The following is a 24,334-nucleotide window of genomic DNA, read 5'->3' on the forward strand; positions in this document are numbered from 1 at the left end:
AGATTCTGCGTCTCTTTTGTGACGTGTGAGAGTGAGAGCATTTGCCGAGGTGATCTCGTGTCCTGCGCGACGCCGCCGCCGGGCGTCGGCCTACACGTCGCCGCCGCCGGCCACATGTCCTCCGTCACCCCGGCGTCGCTTAGAAGAAACGCGTGCCTCCGCGTCACGCCAAGATAGCGCCTCGCCATCGCTGGGTGCCCGCTGCCAGGCGAGTAAGGACGACACAACCGCCACCACCGGCCAATTCGTACACGAGCAGGAGTCCCGGCCCCGGGACTACCTGAAACGAAACGAACTCCGACAAAAGAGGAGCCCTGCCTGTGCCTGTCCCCGAACACACCTGGACGCTCCCTCCTCACTCCGACGCGCACGCGTCGCGTCGCGTCGTATCCGTACCGGACATAACCGCGCGCCGCGTCCGCCGCGAGGCCAAAGAAATCAAACGCCGCGCCGCCCCGCCCCGCGCGATCCCTTGTCGATCGAGGCAATGCCGCCGCTGCCGGCGGGCCTCCCGCCGCTCCCGCCGCAGCTGGGGACGCTGCGGTCGACGCAGGACCAGCGGGCGGCGCGGGAGCCGCTGCTGTCGTTCGACTGGGGCGTCCCCGCCGGTGGCGGCGGCAGCTGGGAGTACGCGGCGTGGGGGGTGGATGACGCGGCTGCGAGGGGCGCCGGGGCTCGGCTGCGGCGGGCGGCCGAGGCGGTGCGCGCGGCGGCCGCGGAGATGTGGGCGTTCGCGCGCAAGGACCCGCGGAAGCCCGTGTTCGCGGCGAAGGTGGCCGTGGCGCTCGCCCTCATCACGCTGCTCGTCTTCCTCCGCGAGCCCAGCGACATCGTCAGCCACTCCGTCTGGGCCATACTCACCGTCGTCGTCGTCTTCGAGTTCAGCATCGGTACGTTGCCGCTCCAACGCTCCCTTGCCTCGTGATCACCAACCCCGCTTTTGTCTCTCTTTTCCCAAACCGTCGTCGTTGTCGCTGTCAATTTGAAATCTCGGCGCATACCAATGAACCGTATCGAATTCCCTCCATGAAGAAAGAGAGGGATTGTTCTGGCCAAATGGAATGACATGTATGATCACGAATAATTGGAGAGAGCCGAGATCATGGACGGCATTAACAAGATCATGGCAACAGGGGAAAAAATTCACGGAAATACAGACATGGATACCAATTTTTTCAGATAAACTTTGTAGGCTTTGCAACCTATGTTTGATGTAAAACTAAATTCTGCTAAGACATTATGTTTGCTTACTTCTTATCAGACAAACCTTTCAATCCTCATATGAACAATAAGTTTATTTATTTATTTTTACCAGGCCTGCATCATCACACATGTTTAGTCTCTAACTCGGTTTTCAATGTTAACACAGGTGCAACATTGAGCAAAGGGCTAAATAGGGGATTGGGCACTCTTATTGCTGGAGGGCTTGCTCTGGCAGTCGCTGAGTTGGCAGCACAAATGGGAAAATATGACATGGTTATCCTCATCATAAGCACCTTTGTTGTTGGTAAGCTGGAAATTGCTGAAATCATTCAGTACTTATATTATGATATTAGAGCATATCTAATTCAAAATTTTCTTTCTTTTATATGTTCGATTGCTAGGATTCTGTGCCACCTTAACAAAGCTGCACCCGAAGATGAAACCATATGAGTATGGGTTTCGTGTGTTCCTGCTGACCTTCTGCTATGTTACGGTCTCTGGATACAACACAGGGAAATTCACTGCCACAGCTATAAGTAGATTTGTGCTGATCGCTGTTGGTGCTGCTGTCAGTCTCACCATCAACATAGGTATACACCCTATCTGGGCTGGCGAGGATCTGCACAAGTTGGTGGCAAAGAATTTTTCTGGTGTCGCAAAATCTTTAGAAGGTATGATCATCTAACCTTCATGAACAGTTCAATCCCCTCTTCAACACAGTAAAGATCAAATCAAGTCCTTGCATCTAAAAATCATTTTCGTTATTCATCCTAGGATGTGTTGATGGATATCTGAGCTGCATGGAATATGAAAGGATTCCATCAAAGATACTCACATATCAAGAAGCATGTGATGATCCTCTCTATAGTGGATACAGGGCAGCTGTTGAGGCATCTGCACAGGAGGAAGCCTTGGTCAGTTCTTTCTCCAAATACATCGCTTCTAGGATTATCTATTGATTTTCAACAAGTGTAATGTCTTGTGCTTGCAGTTAGGATTTGCTATATGGGAGCCACCGCATGGACCTTACAAGATGATGAAATATCCATGGAAGAACTACACCAAAGTTGGTGGTGCGTTGAGGCATTGCTCATTCGCAGTCATGGCGTTGCATGGTTGCATACTTTCAGAGATTCAGGTTTGTGTATCTCATCCGGAAACAGATGATCCACTGAATATACATATTTCATTGCTAAGTTTCTCTTCCAAATCTTAGGCACCACCAGAGAGTAGAAAAGTTTTCTGTGCTGAGCTTCATAGAGTAGGCCAAGAAGGTGCTAAAGTACTGCGCGAACTTGGGCAGAGAGTCAAGACGATGACGAAACTGAGCTCTCCAAACATTCTCTCAGAAGTGCACTTTGCAGCTGAAGAGCTGCAAAAGAAGATCGACGAGAAGTCTTACCTTCTTGTCAACACAGAAAGATGGGAAGTCATTCCACGGCATGAAGGAACTTCGCAAATCCACGAAAATTCTAATGCTACCGACAAAGACAACAAGGATGAATCGCCTGAGCACACCGCTGTTGATATTGGTTCCGTGCACATATCAAACAGCTTCGCTTCAAACCCATTCCTCGCCAGAGTCGATTCTTCAAACCCATTCCTTGGCAGATACGATTCAGGATCAATGGTGGGCGGTTCACTTAAGCCGCAACCATCTTGGCCTGCTCGACAATCGTTCCATTCCAACTTGCCATTTGAAGGCGGTGAATCAAGAACATATGAGAGTGCAAGCGCCTTGTCGCTGGCCACATTCGCTTCGCTCCTCATTGAGTTTGTTGCCCGGCTCCAGAACCTTGTTGATGCATTCGAAGAGTTGAGTGACAAGGCCAACTTCAAGGATCCTGTGGAGGAACCTGCTGCAGCCAGCAGAGAGAGCTGTGGTTTTTTACTTAGAATACGCAAATTTTTACGATTACAAGGGTGATTCAGATGACAGATCGACCAAGTTTTATGCAAGGAATGGATAGCCAGATGTGTACATTAATCAGCTTAGGTAGCAAATGTTCATAATGTAACTTGCCTATAAAAATTCCCCTGTAGAGGAAGCAGGACATATATACAATACAATACACACAGGATACATAGTACACACAAGTACAATACACGATGGACTTATGGCAGTTCCCTGGAGGATATAGTGTACATAACAACAGCTGCTATTTAGTAACAAATTCTAATGGTGTCCACTATTTATACTTCATTCACACATTTATTGAGAGCGATGCTCATCATAGGAAGAAGGGGAAGCCCTTTTGTGTTTGTGGCTTAGTGCAGTCTGAATTTGCCCAGCCAATCTGCCTCCGTTGATTGTCATACACAACTAACTTGCCACGCAGTGAAACATCTATAGCAAACAACAGGAAGAGATCATTCAAAGTTCAACAATATCAGCCTGTTCCACTAAATAGCAGGATTTCTGAAAAAAAAAATCAAGAGTTAAAGCAGAAAGAAGGTCATATCTATACCTCCGACTATTATAGTTGACCCATGGTTAATCTCTGTTCCATTGAGAAGTCCCAAACAGACATTTCCTTTATCCTGGAAAAGGTCCACCAAGAGAGAGAACAAAAATATAAATTTTATCACAAAAGTGCATAACTCATATTAGACATGCCAATAGATGATAAAAAGGCCTAACAGTAAATGGGACAATTACAAAGAAGCTTACACTAATAATCAAGTAATCCTCGGGAGAAATAGTAAATGTTTTGGACATGAAAAGCCATTTCTTGCCAAATTGAAGGTTCAAGGGCTTGAAGAATTGCTTGACATCTTCCAGATACCTGAAGAACAAAATATATTAAGGGCAAGAATAATCTCTGATGAAACCTGCTGAGCTTCCTATCTGAAGTGACAATCTACTGTAGTTCCATTATCTTACCTCACAGGAAAATCAGCTTTCCAGCATAAAGGTAATGTACGATCTGAGCTATCTTGGACAAAACCCGGGGAGGCATATTTAATCTGTGAATTTAAAAGAAAGAATGTAAGATGATTTTGAATATTCATACCATCCCTATAAACAATTAGCAATACTCACAGCGGCAATAAGATTTTCGTATATTTCATTTGGGAGGTATGTATACGAGCTTCCACTGTCAAAAATCACTTGAACTGAGTTTCCTGCCTTCCCACGCACACTGAGCTGCTGATCTCCATATTTTACACTGTTGGCCTCTGTATGATATAAATTACTGGAAATTGGAAAAGGAAAAGGGAAAAGGCCATGAGAAGGGAGGAACTTGTCTATGATCTTTTATGATACTTGCAACGATTCTGGTAAATATATGATCGAATAGGGAGATGATGATTGATGGCAATACATGCAGTTATATTTTCGAAGAAACATGTTAAGACTTACTCTGGACCACTACGAATAGAAGTCCATGTCATTCCCCATCTAGGTGCATAATCGTCACCGAGAAACATATAACCTCCACCACCTTGCTCTCTAGTGATACAATGACCGAAAATGTTGGAAATAATCCCATGGCTAGCCAGCTGACTGGGAAGGCTTATCGCTGCACTGCTAAGTCCAAGAATCCCATCAGTCTTTGCTGGTGAGGACAGAAGCTGGCCTTGCTGATCATATGCACACCTAGAATCCCAACACAGCAAAAGTTAAATGATCTGACATAATTCTTTTCTGATGCATCATACATACAGAAGATAGATGCATCTGAAAGGTTTGAACATACCCGAAGACAAAATCTAGCTTTTCCCTTCCACCATTTGTTGCGATCAGATGCATATCATCCCTTGCAAGGACACCCATAGAAGAGCTTTGGTCTGCATATTCAATTTCATAGTCACATTGCTTGCAAGTCTCACAGTAGTTCTGTTCTCCTTGCAACTCTTGGCATAACAAATCCCTGGGAGGGACTATCTTTTCTTTGGTTGGCTTATATAAAGGATGGGGTCCCTGAAATTATCGCACACAAGTTCATCAGAGAGTAGTACATGGACTAGAGCAAGATAAAACTAAGTAGTGAACGGAGATCCTACAGTAGCATAGGAAAAGTTTGTTATCACAATTAGAATGGAATAGCTGGTGTTTGATTGCATACGTTTGCGCAGTTTGTACATGGTGCATCACACTGGATCCACGTCAAGTCGCTTCCAGTATCAACATCAAGAAAGTACGGTCTTGGAGGATTGCCAACAAAGATAGATGTATAATACTGGCTGCAGTTTTTGTAAGATAGAATTAGCTCCAAAAGAACAAGAATGACGTCAGATATTAGCATCCCTTACATTTCCTACAGAGACATAAACATAAAGAATTGTCGATTCAGAGTACAGAGTGTAGTAAGCTAAAGTGGATGAGCAATGAATATTGATTAGTGCTGGATGCCAGGATACTCTGACTGTCTGACCTTAATAGCAATCAGGACACCAAAGGTTTTCCTTCTTTGATGGATACTAAAGAAGTCGTGAGTCATAAACCCACTAATAGCAAAACTAGACGATTACAGACCTATTACATGGATACCCATAAACACAAGTACAACAAAACTAGTAAGACAATAACAGGCCAGCTAAAGAAACCAAAAGACTTGTATTTGACGACAATAACCACACTTTCAAACCTGCATTTAGTGCTTACTAAACAAGTAAATATAGCAATATGTATGCCCAGTCTGGTCAAATAAATATTCAGTGGGATCCATTAGTTCACTAGTAGCGAAATTTCCCCAAATCAGATCCATCAAAGAACTACGAACCCAAATCATGAAGGACTCGAAATCAGATCGTATGCCTCCGCAATTGTACGCGTACCCATCGGGGAAGACATTCCCCTTGATCGGGAGCAAAGCCGTGGAGTTGGCCCCCGCCGCAGCCGCCTTCTTGACCTCCATCTTGTTCGTCGCCTTCATTCCGCCACCGTCGACCCTCTTGGCGGCGAGCTTGACGTCCCCGAACTCCCGCAGCGCGCGGCCCTGCCGTGCCTTGGGGTAGAGCGGCAGCAGGAAGGACCTGGTCTCGTTCCGCTCCTTCTGCGCCTCCTCCTGCTCCATGCCCAGGAACTGCACGGCCACGTCGGAGTAGAAGCAGTAGTAGGCCGCGACCGCGAGCGCGCCCAGCACGAGCACCATGGCCGCCACCCGACGCGGCGAGAGCCTCCGCCTGGACCGCCTCCTGGTCTCCGCCGCCACCGGGTACCCCATCGCCGGCTCCTGCGGCGGGGGCGGGGAGCCGGGGTCGTCGCTGTAGGTGAAGGCCGTGATGGTCTTGCCCTTGGAGGGCTGGTCCGGGGGCGGGAGCGTGATGATGACCACCCCGTGGAGCTGCGGCTGGTGCTCCCACGCCGGGGGAGGAGGGGGCGGGGGCGGCGCCATCTCCGGCGAGATCCCCGCGGCGCTCTCCGGGGAGGCGGGGTCAGAGGAGGCGGCGTGGGCGAGCCATCGGAGGCGAGAGGCGAGTGAGGAGGGCGGAAACCGGGGGCAAAGGGAGTAGGGAGGGAGGGGTAGTGGGCCCGGGTAGGTGGCGGTTTTGGTGCGTGGAGACAGCGGGTTTGGAGCTCCAGTGTGTGCTTGGATGGTTGACTTTGACCCCGTCTCGACGCAGGGGTACAATCGGCATTATCCAGTCCCGACGGGATTATATGTAATGTTGGACACGCGGATAAGCTTGATTCTTGAAAACAACTCTGTTGGAAAATTCCATGGAGTAGCGTGCAGCGGCGCCCTGTTCATTGGTTCCTGGCCCTGTTCTTCCAGGCGCAACGCAAGCGCAGTGTTGCGGTAGCTTCGTGTAGGGTAAAGCCGTGTGCCAGCCCTTGAAGTGGCGCGATCCGCACAGTTCCAATCAGATCTGGGGTTCCTCATATTGGATGCAGGCGGACGCCTAATCCGATGGCAAATCTGACAGCAATGAATAGAGCATCAAGATTAGGCTCTGGCCGTTGTTAGCTACCTGAATGCAAATCGAATCAAGCGGTAATCATGGCCATGGAAAACAAAGAATGGTCGAAACTCGCCTCTAATCCCTCGCCACGGAGGAGTCACAACTCGCAATGCCATGCAGGAGGCCATGGAAAACAAGCAGACTGCAGCGATAAGCTTAGTGTGATTTGACCGTTAGCCGACGCTCGCTAGCATTGAAACACCAGCCCACTGGGCCTCGATTACTTCAGGCCCGCACAACACGGGGCCGCAAGATATTTCTCCCGCGGCCCACACCAATCGTCTTCTTCCAGTTTTAGCCGGCGGGTAAGCCATCCCGCGAGCTCGCCTCGGCGTCGCAACTCCGTACCACACACGCCGCCGCGCGGGCCATGGACGCCGTTCTACCTCCCCTCCTCGTCGGCGGCGGACTCTCCGTCTCCGTCTCTGTATCCACCGCCACCCGAGCCATTTCAGCCTTTCACCTCTCGCCCTCCGCCCTCCGTTCAACCGCTCGCCATCGGGGCCGGCACCGTTCCCCCGTCCTCGCCACTGCTTCGGAGTCGCCTTCCACGCCACTAGCCGCCGCTATGGCTGAGAGCCACTCGCGTTTCTCCAGGTGGGTAGTGGTGATGGATAGGCCCCCCGCGGCCGCGGGAGGCAGCGGGGTCTCCCGCGCGGAGGCTGTGGATTATTACGCCTCCACACTGGCCGGGGTTGTGGGGAGGTTAGTGGTTTGGCATTCTGTGGCAAGCTGGAGGCCTGGAGCAGTTAATTTCTTTTCGACGGTTTCTGATGATGAAAGCATTGTGTTCTGGTGATGTACGGCAGTGAGAAAGAGGCGCAGATGCGCATATACGAGGCTTCGTGGGATGGGAGCTACGAGTTCCGCTGCGAGATCGACGAGGGAGCGTCAAAGGAGCTTGCAAGTACGAATCCCTCTGGCTTATTGAAAAAATTGATGGGCTTTGCAGTTCCTTTGTGTGATTTTGTAAGAATCAGTGTGCATTCCAGTGTGTTAGTACTATATATGTACCTTGGCCTGTTCATTTTCATGCAATGCAGTTACACAAGGTTAATGTAAGTTTAATCTTGCAGTGTGAGAAATGAGTAGGCTGAGATAACTGTACAAGTTTGTGATGACTGCTGTCTCTTATCATGCCATTCTCTGAATAATGTAATTGCATATGTTCCCCAAATTCAGATTAAGATATACTGTTGTTAAAGAGGTAGTTTAGAAATTTCCCCAGTTGTTAGACTGGCTAACAATTGAAATATACTTGAAGAGATAAATGCTTGAATTAGAACCTCTGGTTATTTTTTTAAAAAAAATTAATACTTGGAGAGATATATGCTTGAAACTCATATGTATTTGCTTCTTACTCCCTTCTCAATTTACAGAGATGCCTGGAGTATTATCTGTTCAGCCAGATATGGGTCAAAGATCACAGATGGATAACGACAGTTTGAGCCTCTCGACAGCTAACCTTGTAAGCATCGGCGATGGTGCTTCTAAATCATCAAGTGGAAAAAATGAGTTTTGGCTTATTCGAATGGAGAAGCCCGGAGTTGAAGTCGTGACAAAGGCACAGATGGTGGACCACTATACCCAAATCCTTATGAAAGTATTGGGCAAGTATGTACTATGTAGTCTCATCAGCAACCTTGATACTACTTTGCTAGCATTTATCTGCTTAATGTGTGAGATAAAACTACTGTTATCTTTTCAATTTTTCAGTGAACAGGATGCTCAAGTTAGCATATATCACATTTCATGGGAAAGGGATTATGGTTTCTGCTGTCATATTGATGAAGAGTGTGCAAAGGAGTTAGCTGGTGAGCAACTTGGGCTTTCATCTCCTTTATTTACATACAGTTTTGACTACTTTCCTGTCTTTGGGTGCACTAACAAACTAACTTTGCATACCAGATGTTCCTGGAGTGTTATCTGTTCGACCAGATACAAACTTTGGATCAGACAACAAAGATTACAAAGGTTTGTTCTCATTTCTCCTGCTTCTGATGAATATCCACTCATTTCTTAACTATGATGTCGTAAGTGCTAACTCTACATTTCTACGTGCATCATTGGCAACCAAAATTCCTCTCCTGCTGAAGGCATTTGATGCAATTCAATACAGGAAGTTATGAATGCTGCTAGACAAATCGTGTGCCATGGTTTGACAGTTTTCCACTCTAAAATGATATTTAGAGTTAATGATTGAAAATTTGGATTAGTCCCATAAGCAATCCCTGTGAACTACATTGAAAACCAGGTTCATATAATAGGGAAGATTCTGATTTTTCACCACTGAAAGCCTGATTCTTCCTCCACTTGGCAGCATTGTATTCTTTTGCGGTTTTGCCAGTTCTTTTTAAGGCTCATTCCTCTGATCTGATCAGTAATAATATAGATGCCATATACATATATTCAGTTTTTGTTATTAATCCTTGTGTCTTAATTTGGTATATCTGATTCTCCTTCACTTGTACATTTCACGACTTGAATGTTCATAGTTCTAAGAAAGCTTGGATAAAGCACCCTGATGGTAAATGCTCTTGATGGTTTCAGGTAACAATGGCTTCAAATCATCTGAAGGAACTGGCGCGGCCGATATCAAAACTAAAAGGCTCTTTGTTACAGGTAAAGTACAACATATACTTTGCATACAGTTCAGCTAATGTGTTTATTCATCCACCATGAACAATGGGTGATGTCTTCTCTTCTTTGCGTGAAATAATATTCCTTTGTCTTTTATGTTTAATGGAGGACGCCAAGTCATTCCACAAATTCTATGCCCTGATTTTTTGTGATTAAAAAGTCTGTGTCATGTAAATTGGACAGCCTTGATCAGATCTACTACTCGTTAGATACAACATAGGAGTGGAAAAGAACCAGTAGTCTTTATCATACATAAACCACTAGAAAATAGGATGGAAAAAATCTTCATCCAGTTACACGTCATGAGAAAATGTGATATGCAAGCTTATATTGGACCCATTCATGAGGCAACAGCATTAATAAGTATATACTATGGTAGAAAATCAGATTTATTTCGATCTTGTTGACTTGTTGTCCCTAACTTTTGTGTTCTGTGACAGGGCTTTCATTCTATACATCCGAAAAAACCTTACGGGCAGCCTTTGAGCCTTTTGGTGAGCTGGTAGAAGGTTTGTGATTGCACTGCTGAATGTTTTGTATCGGTTCATTGATGTCTTTGCGTTCCAGATGCTGATCCATTGAACTGTTCTGTTACATACAGTAAAGATAATAATGGACAAGATATCAAAAAGATCAAAAGGGTACGCCTTCATAGAATACACTACTGAGGAAGCTGGAGGTGCTGCCCTGAAAGCAATGAATGGACAGGTTGGAGACAAATCTTATGTTACTGGCTTACTGCAAGTGTTTTAACGGTTCTGGATATTCATGCACCTCTTGAAACTCACGGCTATGCTTTTGCTTGCAGATAATAAACGGCTGGATGATAGTTGTTGATGTTGCTAAAACCAGATCAAGAGATCATCAATCCGGTCGACCTAATCAAACATTTAGGCCACCCTACCATTCGAGATAACTGTTTGATGTACAGAAGAACTAAGCAGCTGTAGAGTAGAGATAAGCGACCACAATCTGGGGCATGTCGAGCTGCCTGTTCTGATTGCAGTTCAGTGCCCTTATCTTTTGCTAATTGCTGGAGGATACTTCCAGCTAAATATAAATGCAGCTAAAGTGTACAATTACTAACATCGACTAAAACAATTTATTCAAAATTTTCAGTGACTAGTTCAAGAGTCTGGATAGATATGTTATATTTATTCTTGCAGGAAAAACATAAACATAAATCTGTATTTATGATGCATCTTTTATTAAGCAATGACACTCTTCCTCCAGAGAAATTCATTACAGTTGTTCAGAAAGAGCTGGTGCTGTTCTCTTCCACCATATCCTTCCAGCTTCCATCTAGTCTAGACGACGAAAGCTCGCCCTTCTCTTCCACAAACGATGTCTCCCCTCTCCCGTCCAAATTGGACTGCAGATCGCTCGCTGACAGCCTTTCCGCCGTTACAGAGGAGGCCATGAACCGCGTGCGGCAACTTCCGCCGGGTTGCAGGTGGTGGGGCTGCTCAGGCTCAGGTGACCGGAGTAGCGGAGCTGCTGCAGTTGCAGTTCTAGTTGGGGGCATGTCGAGATGTATGGTACCATTGCAGATCAGTGTTCTTGCCTTGTGCTAATTGCTGGAGGATACTCCCAGGACAATATGTCACTGTGTACAAGCTAGCACTAACATCTACAAAGAAAGTTGTTCTCTGATACAACATTGTTCTTGGTCACGAGATGGAATAGATAATTACAGTTCTTCAGAAAGAGGGAACGGTTCAGATTCATATGCAGATGACGTCAAATTATGTTTCAAATCTTCCAACATCTGATAAATACTCTCGCTTTCCGTATGCAACTTGTCTGCAGTGGCAAAGGAATGCACACTTCCATCTACCTCGATCCAGCTAAGCCCAGGTTTCTTCGTTACTCGATGCTCCTCCATCCTCCTCCTCGTCTTCTTCAAGTCCTCCCATTGTTTCGCTCGTGCATATGTGTTCGATAGCAGCACATATGAGCTGCCATGGCTTGGTTTTGCGTCTGCCAACCTCGAAGCAGCCAACTCTGCCATCTCGACATTGCCATGGCTACGGCAGGCTGCTAGTAGCGAGCTCCAGATTACAAAACCAGGATCTTCAGGTAAATTGCTGGCAAGATCGAAGGCCTCCTCCAAGAACCCAGCACGGCCAAGGAGATCAACCAAGCAGCCATAGTGCTGGATCGTTGGCTTGATGCCCATGCTCCTCATTAGGCTGAAGTACTTGAAGCCTTCGTCCACAAGCCCGCCATGGCTACAGGCATTCAAGACGCCCACAAAGGTGACACCATTAGGTTCAATGCCCAGTTGCCTCATCTCACCGAACAACGATAGTGCCATCTCTGGGAGGCCATGTGCTGCAAAACCAGTGATCACAGACGTCCAATGCTCCACGTTCTTGTTGCTGACGCTTGAGAAGCAACTGTGTGCAGCATCCATGCTCCCGCACCTTGTGTACATGTTGATCAGCGCAACACCAAGAGCACCATCGAGTGATAACTCTCGCCGAATAACATACCCATGCGCACTCCTCCCAAGTCCAAGCAGACCAATGTCCCGGACCGCTGATATAAACCCAACCATTGTGGCCTCATCTGCCGCCATACCATAAACCACAGTCATCTCGACAAACAAGTCCACTGCTTCCTGCGCCCACCCCTGCCTTGCAAACCCAGTGATTATGGTGTTCCAAGAAACCACATTGCGCTGCGGCATTTCAACAAACACTTTCCAGGCAGCGTCCAAGTCGTCGACTCTGACGAGCGCATCCAGCAGCACGTTCCAGGTGACCACAGTCCTGTCCGGCATTCCGTCGAACACCTTCCGCGCGTCGCCCACGCGGCCGAGCCTCGCGTAGGCGCGGACCAGGGAGGTGCACGCGCGGACGTCGGAGACGGCCCGCGGGACGCCGCACTTGACGAGGAGCGCGTGGATCTGCTCGGCCTCAGCCGCGGCGGCGGGCAGGCGCGCGCAGGCGGCGAGCGCGGGTAGCAGCGCCGGGTTGGCGTCGAGGGCGCGCCCCGCGAGGTGGTGCGCGCGGAACGCGCGGAGCGCGGCGCGGCATCGGGGAGCGGTGGCGTTGGAGACAGGCTTGGAGGGTCGGGGACTTGGCGGGAAACCTGAGGTGGTGGGGGCGAGCATCGAGAGAACCAAGTTGTTCATGGAAGTGCCTCGACGCCCCGTGCTCCATCACAACGTGGAAAAGGATGAAGGATAAAGCAGCATATCCTTATTTTCTTTTCATTACAGAGTTTTCCCACAGCAAGTTTTTCTCCTCGCTATAGATAGAGTAGCGTTTCCGGTCGCCAATTTGGAACTGATAAAAGATGAAGTAACCTCGCCATATTTTTCTCATTGACGAAATAAACAAAAACACAAAAATTCCAGTGACCATTTTAGAGCTGAGAAAAGATGAATTATCCGCAGCTATATTTTTCTCAATGTCGCCTAAAACAAAGAACATAAGATTTTCAATTTCCAACATTCATATGGTTAACACTACCGATATAGGTCGCTTAAGTGTATTTCCACGTCTGATTTGGAATCAATTAGAAAAATATGCCCATACGTAGAACGAGCAACGACCATATAGATATAGTGTCACTTGCAATTACAGTATTTTCAGAACATTGTATTACATTGTCAAAAAAATCATAAAACAAAACAACAAATTCAGATGCATCATATAAAAAAATGATCACATATCAAATTCCTTCAAGGAAAGAAAAAAGAATGACTTGCGATGTTCCAAACTTTACAACTACCGTCACTGCCGTCCCAGCGGAGAGTTGCACATTGCGTGGAAAAAGCTGAAGCCCTATTCTTCAAACAAATTGTGTCTGCACTAAACCTCACAAATACTGCTGAATTTTCCCTCCACGTGCACTATCTTTCTTTCCACCAATGGACAAGCCTGTACAAGAGGATTGAGGGTGCCTTTGGTTGAGCTTTTGTGAGCTCCTTGTGCTTCACAAAAGCTAAAAGCCAACCAAAAGACTACCCAACTCATAGGTGATTTGGGCAAAAGCAGCTTCGTCCTTAGTACAAAATTTGCAGCCGCTCGACTCCTGCTTCCTCCGGCTATGGAACAGTAATTTCAAAGAATGGTCCTGCTTCCTCCGGTTGTGGAACGGTAATTTTGAAGAAATTACCCACCACTGGTTACGAGGTACCATTCGTTTTCTTTTCCTCGATCTCCTCTTGATCCCCCCTCTCGTTCCCGAAAGAAGACAAAGGTGCGACGGCACCCCGCAGCCCACTCTAATGGCCCCCTCAACCGAGCTTCGATGGCGCTCCTCTTCCATCTCTGGCGGCCCCCTCCCTCCCTTTGTCTTCTGGGCGGCGCGGCGGTGGGCATCCTTACAGGACCGACGGCGGACACATGCAGATCCAGCGGCCGCCCTCTGCACTCCGGCGGCACCCATCTTCGGGCCCCTCCTCTCCTCCCAGCGGTGCATCTTGTCAGCGGCGGTGCAATAGGAGGCAGACGGTGCTTCTGCTGTCGAGGCTAGGCAACACAATAGGGAAGAGGCGGGGGACGGGCCCCTTTTCTCCTTCGGCGGTGCCCCTCCTGACTGGCGAGCACGAGCGTAGGGAAGGGTTGGCGGCTGCCAGCGGGCGCAGGGACGGGCCCTTCTTCTCCTCCGGTTCCTAGATGGCGAGCACGAGCATAGGGAAGGGGCGGTGGTGGCCGGCGGGCATGGGGACGGGCTCCTCCTGGCACTCCCGAGGAGGTCAACGCCGGCAGCTCCAATGCGGGTCTTCGCCCGGCTTGCTCCCAAGCGGCGGGTCCTCGAGCCCCCGGCGGCTGGCGCAGGCATGGCTCCTGTCCCGACCCCGGTCCCGGCGGCGCAACCTCCTCCTCGAGCCCTGGCGAGCCCCCTCCCCTGACTACGACGATCCCGACACTATCCCTGCCGAAGAAGAAGGGCTGATGTGCAGTGTCCGCTCATCGGTGAGAGAGGGAAAGGGTTGAGTGGGGTGGACTGTGGATGACATGTGGGGTCTGCTCGTGAGTGTTTCCCAAAAGCCACATTTGTTCCACCACACAGCTTTTCCACAGCCCACAGCTACGTTTTCACAACCCACGACTCACAGCTACTTTTTCAAAAACCACAGCTCAACCAAACACAGCCTAACACACCCTGAGAATCCATCATTGCACTCTAAAAATTTAGAAAACTGTTTATTTTTATCCACTCATGCACTAATAATTACAAGTCAATCCATCATTGCGCAGATATATAGAAGTCATATAAAAAAATGAAGGATGCAAGTGTTTTTTTTAATCACGGGATCAGTAGTAAAAGAATGATCCAAGGATTTCAGTATCATCTAGTCAACATAAAATATTTTGGTGTCGCCACCAACTAGTTACCAACCACCACAGATACCATCACATCTTGCTCAATTATAGGCTAACTATCTAAGTTAATTTAAATTAGGATGACAAATCATGAGGAGTTGCATTTTTCAACCCAAAACAATATATGATTTGATCAAATACTACCTGGTTAATGCTATGCATGCATTTAAAAAATAACAATAGCATACCTCATAGAAATGATAAATGATAGGTACCGTGTCCAAGAAATTGTAGTTGCTCCAGCGTAAGCATCTTCATTTCAGAGATATACATCAGATTGTTAAGCAACTTATTAATGATACTATAATATCCAAATCAAGGATGCGACGTGTCACAGGCAGTCGAGGAGGAACCAAATATCAATATATTCAGTAGATCATTTACCTTGCTTTGCACAAACATGGAGGGAGAAAGAGAACGGCGGCAGGCAAAGGCGGCTATGCAGGAGCACAGCGGTGACGATACGTGTGCGGGACTAATATTGGTGTGATTCTTTCTGATAATGGAACTAATATTTTATTTTAAAAAGAGAATTACTGTGTAGAACTCACAGTTTTATTTATAATATGGTTAAAACAATATCGTACATTATAATCTATACTTTGGTTTAACAATTTCGTGGTCGATGACATTAGGCAAGTGTACTTTAAATTGTTCAGACTAAAATTGGCAAGATTCATCACCTGTGAGAAACCAGGTGGGGTTCCAAAGCTAAAGAGATGGTTCCTAGTTGACATGCACATCAAATAAGCTATATTGAATTGAGGCGCACATTGCAAAGCCTTTGCCAGGTTTAACAAATATGCTAATTGTACTGGCTGGATTTCAGAATCTGACATCAATACAAAGGATGCCCGTTCAAGAGATGCCATACGAGTATTTAGAAAGGACACATGAGATGATTGGCTACATTTAGTGCATAAATAGCATAGGTCAGGCAGATTATATGTTCCTTTCCTCATAAGAACATATCAATACAACAAATGTTAGACACCAAATAAGACTGAGAGATGCACATAGCTTCAGATTTCCTCATAATAGATTGTTGAGGTTTCACAAATCACAAACAGAATAAAGAAAAAGAAATCTGTAGGAATCAAAATTGCAAGGAAGCTTACATTAACATCAACACTACACCATCATCATTACTTGAACACGAATTAATACCATGGAAAAAGTCTATGTGCGCGCGAGTCAAAAGAAATGTTAGTTTGTAAATTTCAGTGATTTTAATGCCTAGCAGTCTAGCACTGTAGTAAGCTGGACCAAAATCAATGGGTTGCTCACGGAGAAGGATAACATGGGATAGTATATGTTCTTTTACATGTCTCACTGTAGGTAACTTCTAAAATCTGTGTTAAAACATCTGAATCCATAGAGTGCCTCTTTCCTGTTGTAACCTCTCAAGGAAAATTTTCTGTGTCATCAAGTTTGTACCTTGTTTATCGCTTGATCATATAGCCTGATAGACCATCTTTAGTTCGCAGCCAATTGTTCCCATAATTTGATCATGCTGACCAGAATTGGCAAATATTTCATTTGCATCCAAATGTTTAACAATATTAAAATGTTACATTAAATAGCTGGGGGAAATTTTGACATGCCGCAAGAACAAACACTGCAGACTTAATGGTTGTATAGGTGACAGAAAGGTTTTGAGACAAGCGAAAATATGTATATGTAACCCTGAGCCCTCTTATGTTGGTAAGCAAATGTCAACGGATGAAGTCTAAAAATCATGTAGGCATAGCAAAAAAAACATGTTTTCCATCGTAAGCTAGTACCTAAACTTCGGATGGAGTCTTTGCATCAATTGACAGTGCGTGCAAGCCAGTCTTAAGCTCATCCTGCAGGAGATCATACACAGCCCTGTGCCTCTTGAGCAAGCTCTTCCCCTCAAATTCCTTTGACACCACCCTCACATTGAAATGTGTCTCCCCATTGCTACCGGCCACCCCAGCATGGCCCTTGTGGAGGTGCGATATGTCCTCAATCTCCAACTCCACGGGCGAAAGCGCGCGCTCCAGACTCTCCCTTATCCTCTCTTTCCTCCCACCCCCCAAAGAAGAACCATTCCCTTCAACAAAATTATCTGGAACTTCCTCCAATTGTTCCTCCTCATTAGGCATATCTGCCACCGATTTCTCCTCCTCTTGCACACCGAACGCGGCAAATTCGGACCCTTTGTTCTCCATGCCATTGGCACGTGGTTCTGCAACCTCTTGGACTGATTGTTGGCCCGTCGTCGAGTCACCGCCGGTGTCTCCGGCGATCTCAAGGGCCTTGAGCTTCATGAGGTTGAGCATATTGAGCAGACCACTGTTCCTGGAGGGCGAGAGGCTCTGCCTTATCCCCAACAGCTCAATGAACTCCACGGGCACCTTGGCCACATCCGCCGCGGGCGCACCGGAGAGCCCGAGCACGAGCAGCGCGGCCAGGCCCTTGGTGAGCTGCGCGTCGGAGTCGGCGTGGAACCTGACGCTGCGGCCGCCGCCGTCGCCCTCCTCCGGCTCGGCGTGGACCCAGACCTGGGAGACGCACCCCCGGACGCGGTTGGAATCGGTCTTGAGCGCCGGGTCCATGGGCGGCAGCCGCGAGGCGTAGGCGAGGAGCTGCTTGTACCGGGTGCGCGCGTCGGGGACGGACTGGAAGAGGCCGACGATGTCGCGGAGCGCTGGGGGTAGCTGCGACGGGTCTACGGAGCCGGAGCCCGATGGGGAGGAGGAAGTGGTGGAGGGGGACGGGGAGGCCGCGGACCGGGCTGTGAGGCGCTGGAATGAGATGGGGGAGTAGAGGGTGAGGCAGTGAGGGCGGGGAAGGATGGGCTTGGAGAGACGGGCGGAGGAGGAGGATAGCAGGCGCAGCGGGGCCCCGGTGGCGGCGGTGCTGGCAGCGGAGGCCATGGTCGGCGAAAACGGTGGCGGCGCAGGAGGATTATTCCCGTTCCGGTGGTCTCGAGAAGAAAAACTGGCAAGGAAAATGAGGGCCGGCTGGCAAAGAAGGATTTGCGGTTGCGGCAGGTGGATGCAGATATCAAATGGGCCACGCAACTAGGTTCATGGGCCTGAATGATAGACGCTGGTAGATTAAAAAGAAAAGGATGTTTGCGCATGCAAACTTTTCGTTTAATTATTTCTAACCGTCCAGATGCTAAACTGAATAGTTTGTTCATCGACAGGATGGGAATGGCTCCAATTAGAATAGTATTAAATTAACCGTTGATAGTTTTCTATATCCGTTTGGCATGGTATTGATATGATTCCTGTCTGGCTGGCTAGACATAGACTAGATCGAGGACAAGAAACTATTGCATAAAAAGAGCTGCAGGTTTCAAATGGTGGTGCAGCTATGTGAATATTGTTTAAAGTGCTAAAACTTTGTACTCCCTCCGCCTCAAATTACTATTCCAAATTACTATTAGTTTTAGCTTTTCCAAATATATAATTCCAACTGTGACATATATACACCTAGATATATACTTATGTCTAGATAAATAGGTATCTAGAAAAGCTAAAATGAATAATAATTTGGTTTTCTAAAATGAATAATAATTTGGGATGGAGGGAGTAGAATATAGATTGTTGTAACAATTTTTGGGCTCCCACCAAACATCTGTATAATTTGTCCAGGAACGAAAGAATAGGACTTAAGACAGCTTCCTGGAATAAGTATGATTACATAAGTTCAGCACCATGGCATCGGCTGCAAGGCTCCAAAATGTTAAACTCGACAGTGGATTGAACTTTCGGCTTGATGTACGTTGGTGCAGCCAAGAGTGCTCTTTGGCCTTCTGAGACGACATCTCTGTCCATCGGGAAGCATTCGGCATGTTTGTTAAGTAAGCATCTAGGCAAACCTTGAGTGGTGTCCAATGTAAGGCGCTCAAGCGACATTGTAGACTCAACAATATGACATGTTAGCTCAACCAAGCTCTTGGCAGAAGAGAAATTGATGATATCCACACGCTTTAGTTTGTCATGATGGTGATGTGGGATCATCCTCAAAGTTGAGGGATCTGCAAAAATCAAGACACGCTCCATGCGGCTGGGTAGTACCTACAGGTGTCGTGCCAAAATTGAGGGCCTATTTGGTAGGACTCCAAAAAAAACAGCTCCTGAAGCTGTTTTTGCCGGAGCTTCAACCGAGGAGCCCTCCGGAGCCGGAGCTCTTTTTCAACTGGGCGCACGGAGCCGTAAATTTTGGCTCCGGCGGCTACCTCCCACATGCGCCTGCTAATTGTTACGAGATGGCCCACATAGTTACTCAAATTTACGCCCAAATGCCACCACAAACAATAGAGGAACCAGAGCCCTTCACCCCTCCGCACGCATTCAGTCCCGCGCTGCTTTCTCGCCTCGCGTCGCAATAGCAGCGCCGGTGGCGCCATGAACCAGGGATGGCGCCCAACGGCGGCGCGCATGGAAGTTCCTTCGGGTAGGGAAACCAGCGGATCGAGCCTGGTTGACCTCGATCCGAGGGTTTGGGGGCAGCGAAGGTGACGCATCTAGGCCAGATGCGGCCCGTCCTGGATCAGCGGCGGCCAGCCAACAGCGAGCGCAGGAGCGTAGCTCGGCTTCAACCGCGGGCGGAGGAGCAGGAGAGGGGTGACGGGGAGCTGGGTGGTGGGGTGACGGGGAGTGGGGCGGTGGGGCGCTGGGCGGCGGGGTGATGGGGAGCTGGGTGGCGGGGCGACGGGGAGTGGGGTGGTGGGGCGCTGGGCGGCGGGGTGACGGGGAGCCGGGCGGCGCGACAACGGGGAGCTGGGCGACGGGGGGGCCGGGCGGCGATTGGGATGGCGGTGAGCTGAGGCGGCGGAGGAGACGAGATAAGGTAGAACGTGGAGAAAAAAGAAAAGGAGAAGGAAACTGAAGAAAAAAGAGGAGGTAAAGGAAAAAAAGAAAAAACAGAAAAGGAGAGAGGAGTGCCTTTGCATTTATTTTAATCTGTAATTATTTTAATTAATGCTTCTCACATTATATACAGGAAGAAGGAAAATTATTGAAAAAAGAATGAAAATAAATAGGAAGAAAAGAAAAAAAAGAAAAGGAAAATGAAAGGGTATGGGTATTTCATTTTATCTAACTATTTTAAACTACACAGAAGAGCCGTTTTGCCAAACGGTTTTCCAAACGGAGGAGCCGGAGCCGAAGAAGCCACTCCACCAGAGGAGCCAGAGCTGGAGCCGTTTTCAGAGAAGCCGGAGCCCTGCCAAACTGGCCCTGAATAAACAATTCCACATAGTAACTAATATCCTTGCAGGAAGACCAAAGACTTATATTCAAGATGAAATTTCCTAAGGAAGGAGAAGCATGAAAAAAAGGAAACCAGAGAAACAAAATCATAGGCAGGTCCACCGAGAATAATATTCAAGAACTTGAGGTGGAGGAACTTGCTAGTCACCATTGGTGTATTGACCATCTGCAAAAAGATGCCACATTAATAATTAAGCTCTTATATTTGAATGTATGTACGAGGAGGGAGATGTTAGTTTGGAAAGCCAAGTAGTGCCTAGGAAGGATACATTTCAACATTTGAGATCAATGCTACAATGAGATGGGGATATTGATGAGAATGTTAGTCATAGAATCAAAGTCGGGTGGATGAAGTGGCGCCAAGCATCAGGAATTTTATATGACAAGAGGGTACCATTGAACTAAAAGGCGAGTTTTATAGAACGGCGATTAGACCTACAATGTTGTATGGTGCAGAATGTTAGCCTACAAAAAGACGACATGTCCAGCAGATAAGTGTTGCGGAAATACATATGTTGCGTTGGATTTGTGGTTATACGAGAAGGGATCGAGTCCGGAATGAGGATATACGTGATAGGTTAGAGGCAGCACCAATTGAAGAAAAGCTTATCCAACACCGGCTGAGATGGTTTGGACATGTCTAACAAAAGTCTCCGAAGGCACCGGTGCGTAGGGGAACCCTAAGGCGTGATAGTAATGTGAAGAGAGGCAGAGGAAGACCAAAATTGGCATGGGAAGAGGTCATAAAAGGAGAGATTTGAAGGGATAGAATATACCCAAAGATTTAGCCCTGGATAGGAGTGCTTGAAAAACAACTATTCATGTACTCGAACCTTGATTTGTGGCTCTTGTTGGGTTTCAACTCTAGCCTATCCAACTTACTTGGGTCTGAAAGCTTGTGTTGGTGTTGTTATATTTGAATGTATGGCCGCTGTAATATCATTATATGCATATCAGCAGTCTATAGTCACATAGAGTTAAGAGTGCGCACCTCAGTGTACGAACATATGGTGAGAATTACGAGATTCGGCATGCTAGATGGAAGCTCAGTACGAGCATAAAAGGCAGCATCATTACAGGTCCTGCTTAGTTTCCTAATCTGACGTGTATCTCCAAGTGAGAGTTGTACACGGAGATCACCTGCAAAGTCAAAATTGGAGAGATTTGAAGTTTTGCTCTGTATCGCTTGCAACCTGTCGCAAAGTATCACCTTGAGGAAGCTGAGCCGCTGCAGGAAAGGTATCTTCAAGCAAAGTATCGCACTGCAATACCTGATTTCCAACCTCTCCAAAGAAAAAGAATTTGCAAGAAAACACGCTAGCTCTTGATCCTTGATATGCACCACACATAGGTGTTGTCTTGTCAAGCTTCTTAAGGAACCACATTTGACTGTTGGATGAAAGTTACAACCAACAAGGGAAAGATAGCGAAGTGAGTCTCTAGTTCCACTGCTCAAAAGCGAGCATGGGAAGTTATATCTTGCATTCAGTGAAGACAGACTAAGAGTCAGCTCTTCTATTCCAGGTTTCACAGCAATCCGAAGCCAACTGTCGAAATGATTAAGATGACAATAGTCCTTATCATTGTAAACCAAACCAACCGCAAGCTTGAATGTCTTCACGCCAATGCCTGAGTGTTTTTTCAGAATGTGGTCAACTTTGCTGGTGAAATGTCTCATTTTATCATCTTCATAGCATAGGTTTCCCTTTAAACCCAATGTTTCGTAAGTGAAGACTAGGTTGGGATGGCATCTCCAGAAACGTGCAAAGGCCTGAGACACGCAGGCAACTCGAGCAGCATCTCCCATTGGCATTAGCGAATGTATATGACACCAGATGTCCTGCATGCATACACAGGGGGAGAAAATTTATTATTGGAACTATAAAGGCAAACAGTCTCAATTTGAAAGAGAAAAACAATATAAATATAACAAGTTAACAAGGCTAGCCAAGGTGGCAGTGCTGATTACTGTGAAATCTATTATTGTAAGTTTAGGCATGGAGTAAAAAAATTGGTTCCTGTACATTTATGTCAACAAAAATGCAGGAATAATGTTTTATAGAACAATAGCATGCTAGAAATGAGTCGGCGTAGCAAAAAAGGGGTACAAACATGTAATATCTGCATAGGTAACAAATACATTTGAATATATCAGTGTAAGAAACCCATTAAATAGAGTCCCATGGTTTTGGCGGCTATATTGCCAACTACATTAAAAAAAACTTGGTAACTAAGATGAGGAGATAATAGATCAAACAGATCATATACAAAAATGGGCCCATAAAAATATAGGGCTTGTTTGTTTTGTTGGAATCAGGTGGAATTGGAATTAGTTACCAAGGTCGCCATGTTTGGCTCCCCTCGGAATTGGAAACGGTGATTCCTCATGATTCCACCTTGCCTTCCCCAGATTCCGAACAAAAACTCAGGAAACAAATTCCTGCCCCAACTCGCCTCCCCCCGACTCGCCCCCGACTCCTCGCCCCCGCGCCGCCGCCCCCGACTCCGACTCGCCGCCTCCCGCGCCACCGCCCCCTCCTCCGGCGCCCCCTCCGCCGCCGCCGCCTCCCTCTCCTCTGCGAAGAAGGCGACGTCTACCTCCTCCGCCGCCCCCTCCTCCTCCGGCGCCCCCGTCTACCTCGCCACCCTCTAGGGTTCATGCAACATCTCTTCTCCTCCTTGACTGCACTTTGTTCTTGCTATTTGTAATCTTTGGATTGGACTCCTGATGGGTTCCGATGAAACAAACGAGCCTTATTGGTATTTGCTGCTGTTGTTTGCTTTGATTTCAAGTACATTTCAGAAGAATTTAGCAGATTGATCTCATCTCTATTGGTCCCTTTTTATCCTTCCTTTTTATATTGTTTGTTGCGGTATTCAAACACAGCTAGCTAGCTAGCTGGTCCTACATTGCATAATATCTTTGGTTGAGGGTCTGCAGTGAAGTATGGTACCATGCAAACCAACTGTTAGGCTCATCAATGGATGCTTTGGTTCATTTATAAATTATACTATCAAGTGATGGATAATATCTATTGAACTTGCATTGCCTTGTAATAATATGTGGCTTCAACTATATGAAAGTTTAGATACTATATTTGTCATGATTGCATTGTCAAGTATGACTGTATGGAAGTTTAGACATGTTGCAAGTAATCTCCTGATCTACTTCTTCAGCTATTTTACTTCTTCAGTTCTGATGTTTGATTGCAAGTAATCAGAGGTGATGTTCCAAGTAATCAGAATAATCAGAGGTGATGTTTGAATTGTATGGTGGTAGCATGTTATTCCATTTGAATTTCTAATCAACCAAACAGTATTTGGAATCTAATTCTAAGAATTAGTTTCTTTGTACATCCAAACAAGAAAATTGAAATGAATCTGATTCTATATAATTTAATTCCTATTGAATCCAATTGCTAGAATGAGATTCAATTCTGATGAAACAAACGGTAAGTGGTTTGCGAGTCTAGAAAATGCCATCCAATTCTTATGCCCAACCTAGAAAAATCTATTATTGTATAAGTGTTCTAAGCTAGAGACAATATGAAAATTCATGCATGTGCTTGCCAGTAAAGGTGACAAATGGTATGGCAACCAATTGGATTTAAGAAATGCCGATCATCTTTGCATGGTACTTATCATATTTAAGAGCTTGATGCCAACGGGGGAGTGAATATGTGGATGGATTTATGTATCTTGTTTGTATCAAAGTCTTTATGGTGTGTAAGACTATGTGAGCATGAGAACTTGTAATGGGTGTGCTATGCTTAGAGCTGCTTTTATTTATCGAAGGATAATTATGTGTTAGTGTGAAAAATTTCTATGATGGATGTTATTTGAGTATGGCAGAATGTACAGAGATTCTGGAAATTCGTAACTTGCGGAGAATTCCGGAGATTTCTACGGATTCTCTCGACATTCTGTCATATTTCTTTTTATTATTTTTGTTGAAGTGTATATTTTTTCATATGCATCACAAGAACA

The 24,334-nt window shown here is 46.6% G+C and overlaps 6 protein-coding genes and 1 pseudogene across 7 annotated transcripts; 3 read left to right on the forward strand and 4 right to left on the reverse strand.

Annotated features, from left to right (window-relative positions):
* Positions 1–461: 461 nt before the first annotated feature.
* LOC117856435 (aluminum-activated malate transporter 5) lies at positions 462–3,422 on the forward strand. The gene is made up of 6 exons (XM_034738804.2): positions 462–890; positions 1,370–1,507; positions 1,605–1,874; positions 1,978–2,117; positions 2,195–2,341; positions 2,420–3,422. Exons 1-6 carry the CDS (start codon positions 488–490, stop codon positions 3,128–3,130), a joined length of 1,809 nt encoding a protein of 602 aa, XP_034594695.1. The 5' UTR covers positions 462–487; the 3' UTR covers positions 3,131–3,422.
* Positions 3,167–6,654, reverse strand: LOC117836807 (aspartyl protease APCB1). The gene is made up of 9 exons (XM_034716315.2): positions 5,986–6,654; positions 5,274–5,391; positions 4,905–5,128; positions 4,568–4,804; positions 4,247–4,400; positions 4,088–4,170; positions 3,875–3,989; positions 3,672–3,744; positions 3,167–3,550 (listed from the first exon to the last, which is right to left on the reverse strand). Exons 1-9 carry the CDS (start codon positions 6,543–6,545, stop codon positions 3,435–3,437), a joined length of 1,680 nt encoding a protein of 559 aa, XP_034572206.1. The 5' UTR covers positions 6,546–6,654; the 3' UTR covers positions 3,167–3,434.
* A 729-nt stretch (positions 6,655–7,383) lies between these two features.
* Positions 7,384–10,878, forward strand: LOC117836825 (organelle RRM domain-containing protein 1, chloroplastic). 2 transcript variants are annotated; one of them, XM_034716340.2, is made up of 9 exons: positions 7,384–7,818; positions 7,923–8,020; positions 8,493–8,727; positions 8,830–8,927; positions 9,022–9,087; positions 9,664–9,735; positions 10,194–10,262; positions 10,355–10,461; positions 10,562–10,878. In XM_034716340.2, exons 1-9 carry the CDS (start codon positions 7,484–7,486, stop codon positions 10,667–10,669), a joined length of 1,188 nt encoding a protein of 395 aa, XP_034572231.1. In that variant the 5' UTR covers positions 7,384–7,483; the 3' UTR covers positions 10,670–10,878. The 2 variants fall into 2 exon arrangements, with proteins under 2 accessions (XP_034572231.1, XP_034572238.1); XM_034716347.2 differs by having other exon boundaries at positions 7,384–7,710.
* Positions 10,879–11,277: 399 nt separating this feature from the next.
* On the reverse strand, positions 11,278–13,000 carry LOC117856444 (pentatricopeptide repeat-containing protein At3g22690). Its single transcript, XM_034738810.2, has one exon. It carries the CDS (start codon positions 12,890–12,892, stop codon positions 11,444–11,446), a length of 1,449 nt encoding a protein of 482 aa, XP_034594701.1. The 5' UTR covers positions 12,893–13,000; the 3' UTR covers positions 11,278–11,443.
* A 3,609-nt stretch (positions 13,001–16,609) lies between these two features.
* On the reverse strand, positions 16,610–18,089 carry LOC117841427 (sufE-like protein 1, chloroplastic/mitochondrial). The gene has a single exon (XM_034721785.2). The coding sequence runs from the start codon at positions 17,996–17,998 to the stop codon at positions 16,880–16,882; it is 1,119 nt and encodes a 372-aa protein (XP_034577676.1). The 5' UTR covers positions 17,999–18,089; the 3' UTR covers positions 16,610–16,879.
* A 680-nt stretch (positions 18,090–18,769) lies between these two features.
* LOC117856465 (uncharacterized) lies at positions 18,770–22,696 on the reverse strand. Its single transcript, XM_072291436.1, has 4 exons — positions 22,685–22,696; positions 21,339–22,187; positions 20,361–20,513; positions 18,770–19,150 (listed from the first exon to the last, which is right to left on the reverse strand). The coding sequence occupies exons 1-4, from the start codon at positions 22,694–22,696 to the stop codon at positions 18,770–18,772; spliced, it is 1,395 nt and encodes a 464-aa protein (XP_072147537.1).
* LOC140221282 (uncharacterized) lies at positions 20,561–21,108 on the forward strand (annotated as a pseudogene).
* Positions 22,697–24,334: the final 1,638 nt, after the last annotated feature.

The sequence above is a fragment of the Setaria viridis genome, chromosome 1 (genome assembly GCF_005286985.2).
Source record: "Setaria viridis chromosome 1, Setaria_viridis_v4.0, whole genome shotgun sequence".
NCBI classification, from domain to species: domain Eukaryota; kingdom Viridiplantae; phylum Streptophyta; class Magnoliopsida; order Poales; family Poaceae; genus Setaria; species Setaria viridis.

Bases quoted from the DNA above. Each gene is read 5' to 3' on its own strand.
- LOC117856435 (XM_034738804.2), top strand. From the start codon at position 488: ATGCCGCCGCTGCCGGCGGGCCTCCCGCCGCTCCCGCCGCAGCTGGGG. The intron at 891-1,369 runs GTACGTTGCCGC...ATGTTAACACAG, and splicing joins CGTCTTCGAGTTCAGCATCG to GTGCAACATTGAGCAAAGGG. The intron at 2,342-2,419 runs GTTTGTGTATCT...TCCAAATCTTAG, and splicing joins GCATACTTTCAGAGATTCAG to GCACCACCAGAGAGTAGAAA.
- LOC117836807 (XM_034716315.2), bottom strand. From the start codon at position 6,545: ATGGCGCCGCCCCCGCCCCCTCCTCCCCCGGCGTGGGAGCACCAGCCG. The intron at 5,392-5,985 runs GTACGCGTACAA...CAAAAACTGCAG, and splicing joins GGGAATGTCTTCCCCGATGG to CCAGTATTATACATCTATCT. The intron at 3,745-3,874 runs GTAAGCTTCTTT...GACCTTTTCCAG, and splicing joins AGGATTACTTGATTATTAGT to GATAAAGGAAATGTCTGTTT.
- LOC117836825 (XM_034716340.2), top strand. From the start codon at position 7,484: ATGGACGCCGTTCTACCTCCCCTCCTCGTCGGCGGCGGACTCTCCGTC. The intron at 8,021-8,492 runs GTACGAATCCCT...CTCAATTTACAG, and splicing joins AGCGTCAAAGGAGCTTGCAA to AGATGCCTGGAGTATTATCT. The intron at 8,728-8,829 runs GTATGTACTATG...TCAATTTTTCAG, and splicing joins CTTATGAAAGTATTGGGCAA to TGAACAGGATGCTCAAGTTA.
- LOC117856444 (XM_034738810.2), bottom strand. From the start codon at position 12,892: ATGAACAACTTGGTTCTCTCGATGCTCGCCCCCACCACCTCAGGTTTC.
- LOC117841427 (XM_034721785.2), bottom strand. From the start codon at position 17,998: ATGGCCTCCGCTGCCAGCACCGCCGCCACCGGGGCCCCGCTGCGCCTG.
- LOC117856465 (XM_072291436.1), bottom strand. The intron at 20,514-21,338 runs GTGCGCACTCTT...ATCTTTTTGCAG, and splicing joins CCATATGTTCGTACACTGAG to ATGGTCAATACACCAATGGT. The intron at 19,151-20,360 runs GTCTTCCTGCAA...CGACACCTGTAG, and splicing joins ATCTTGAATATAAGTCTTTG to GTACTACCCAGCCGCATGGA.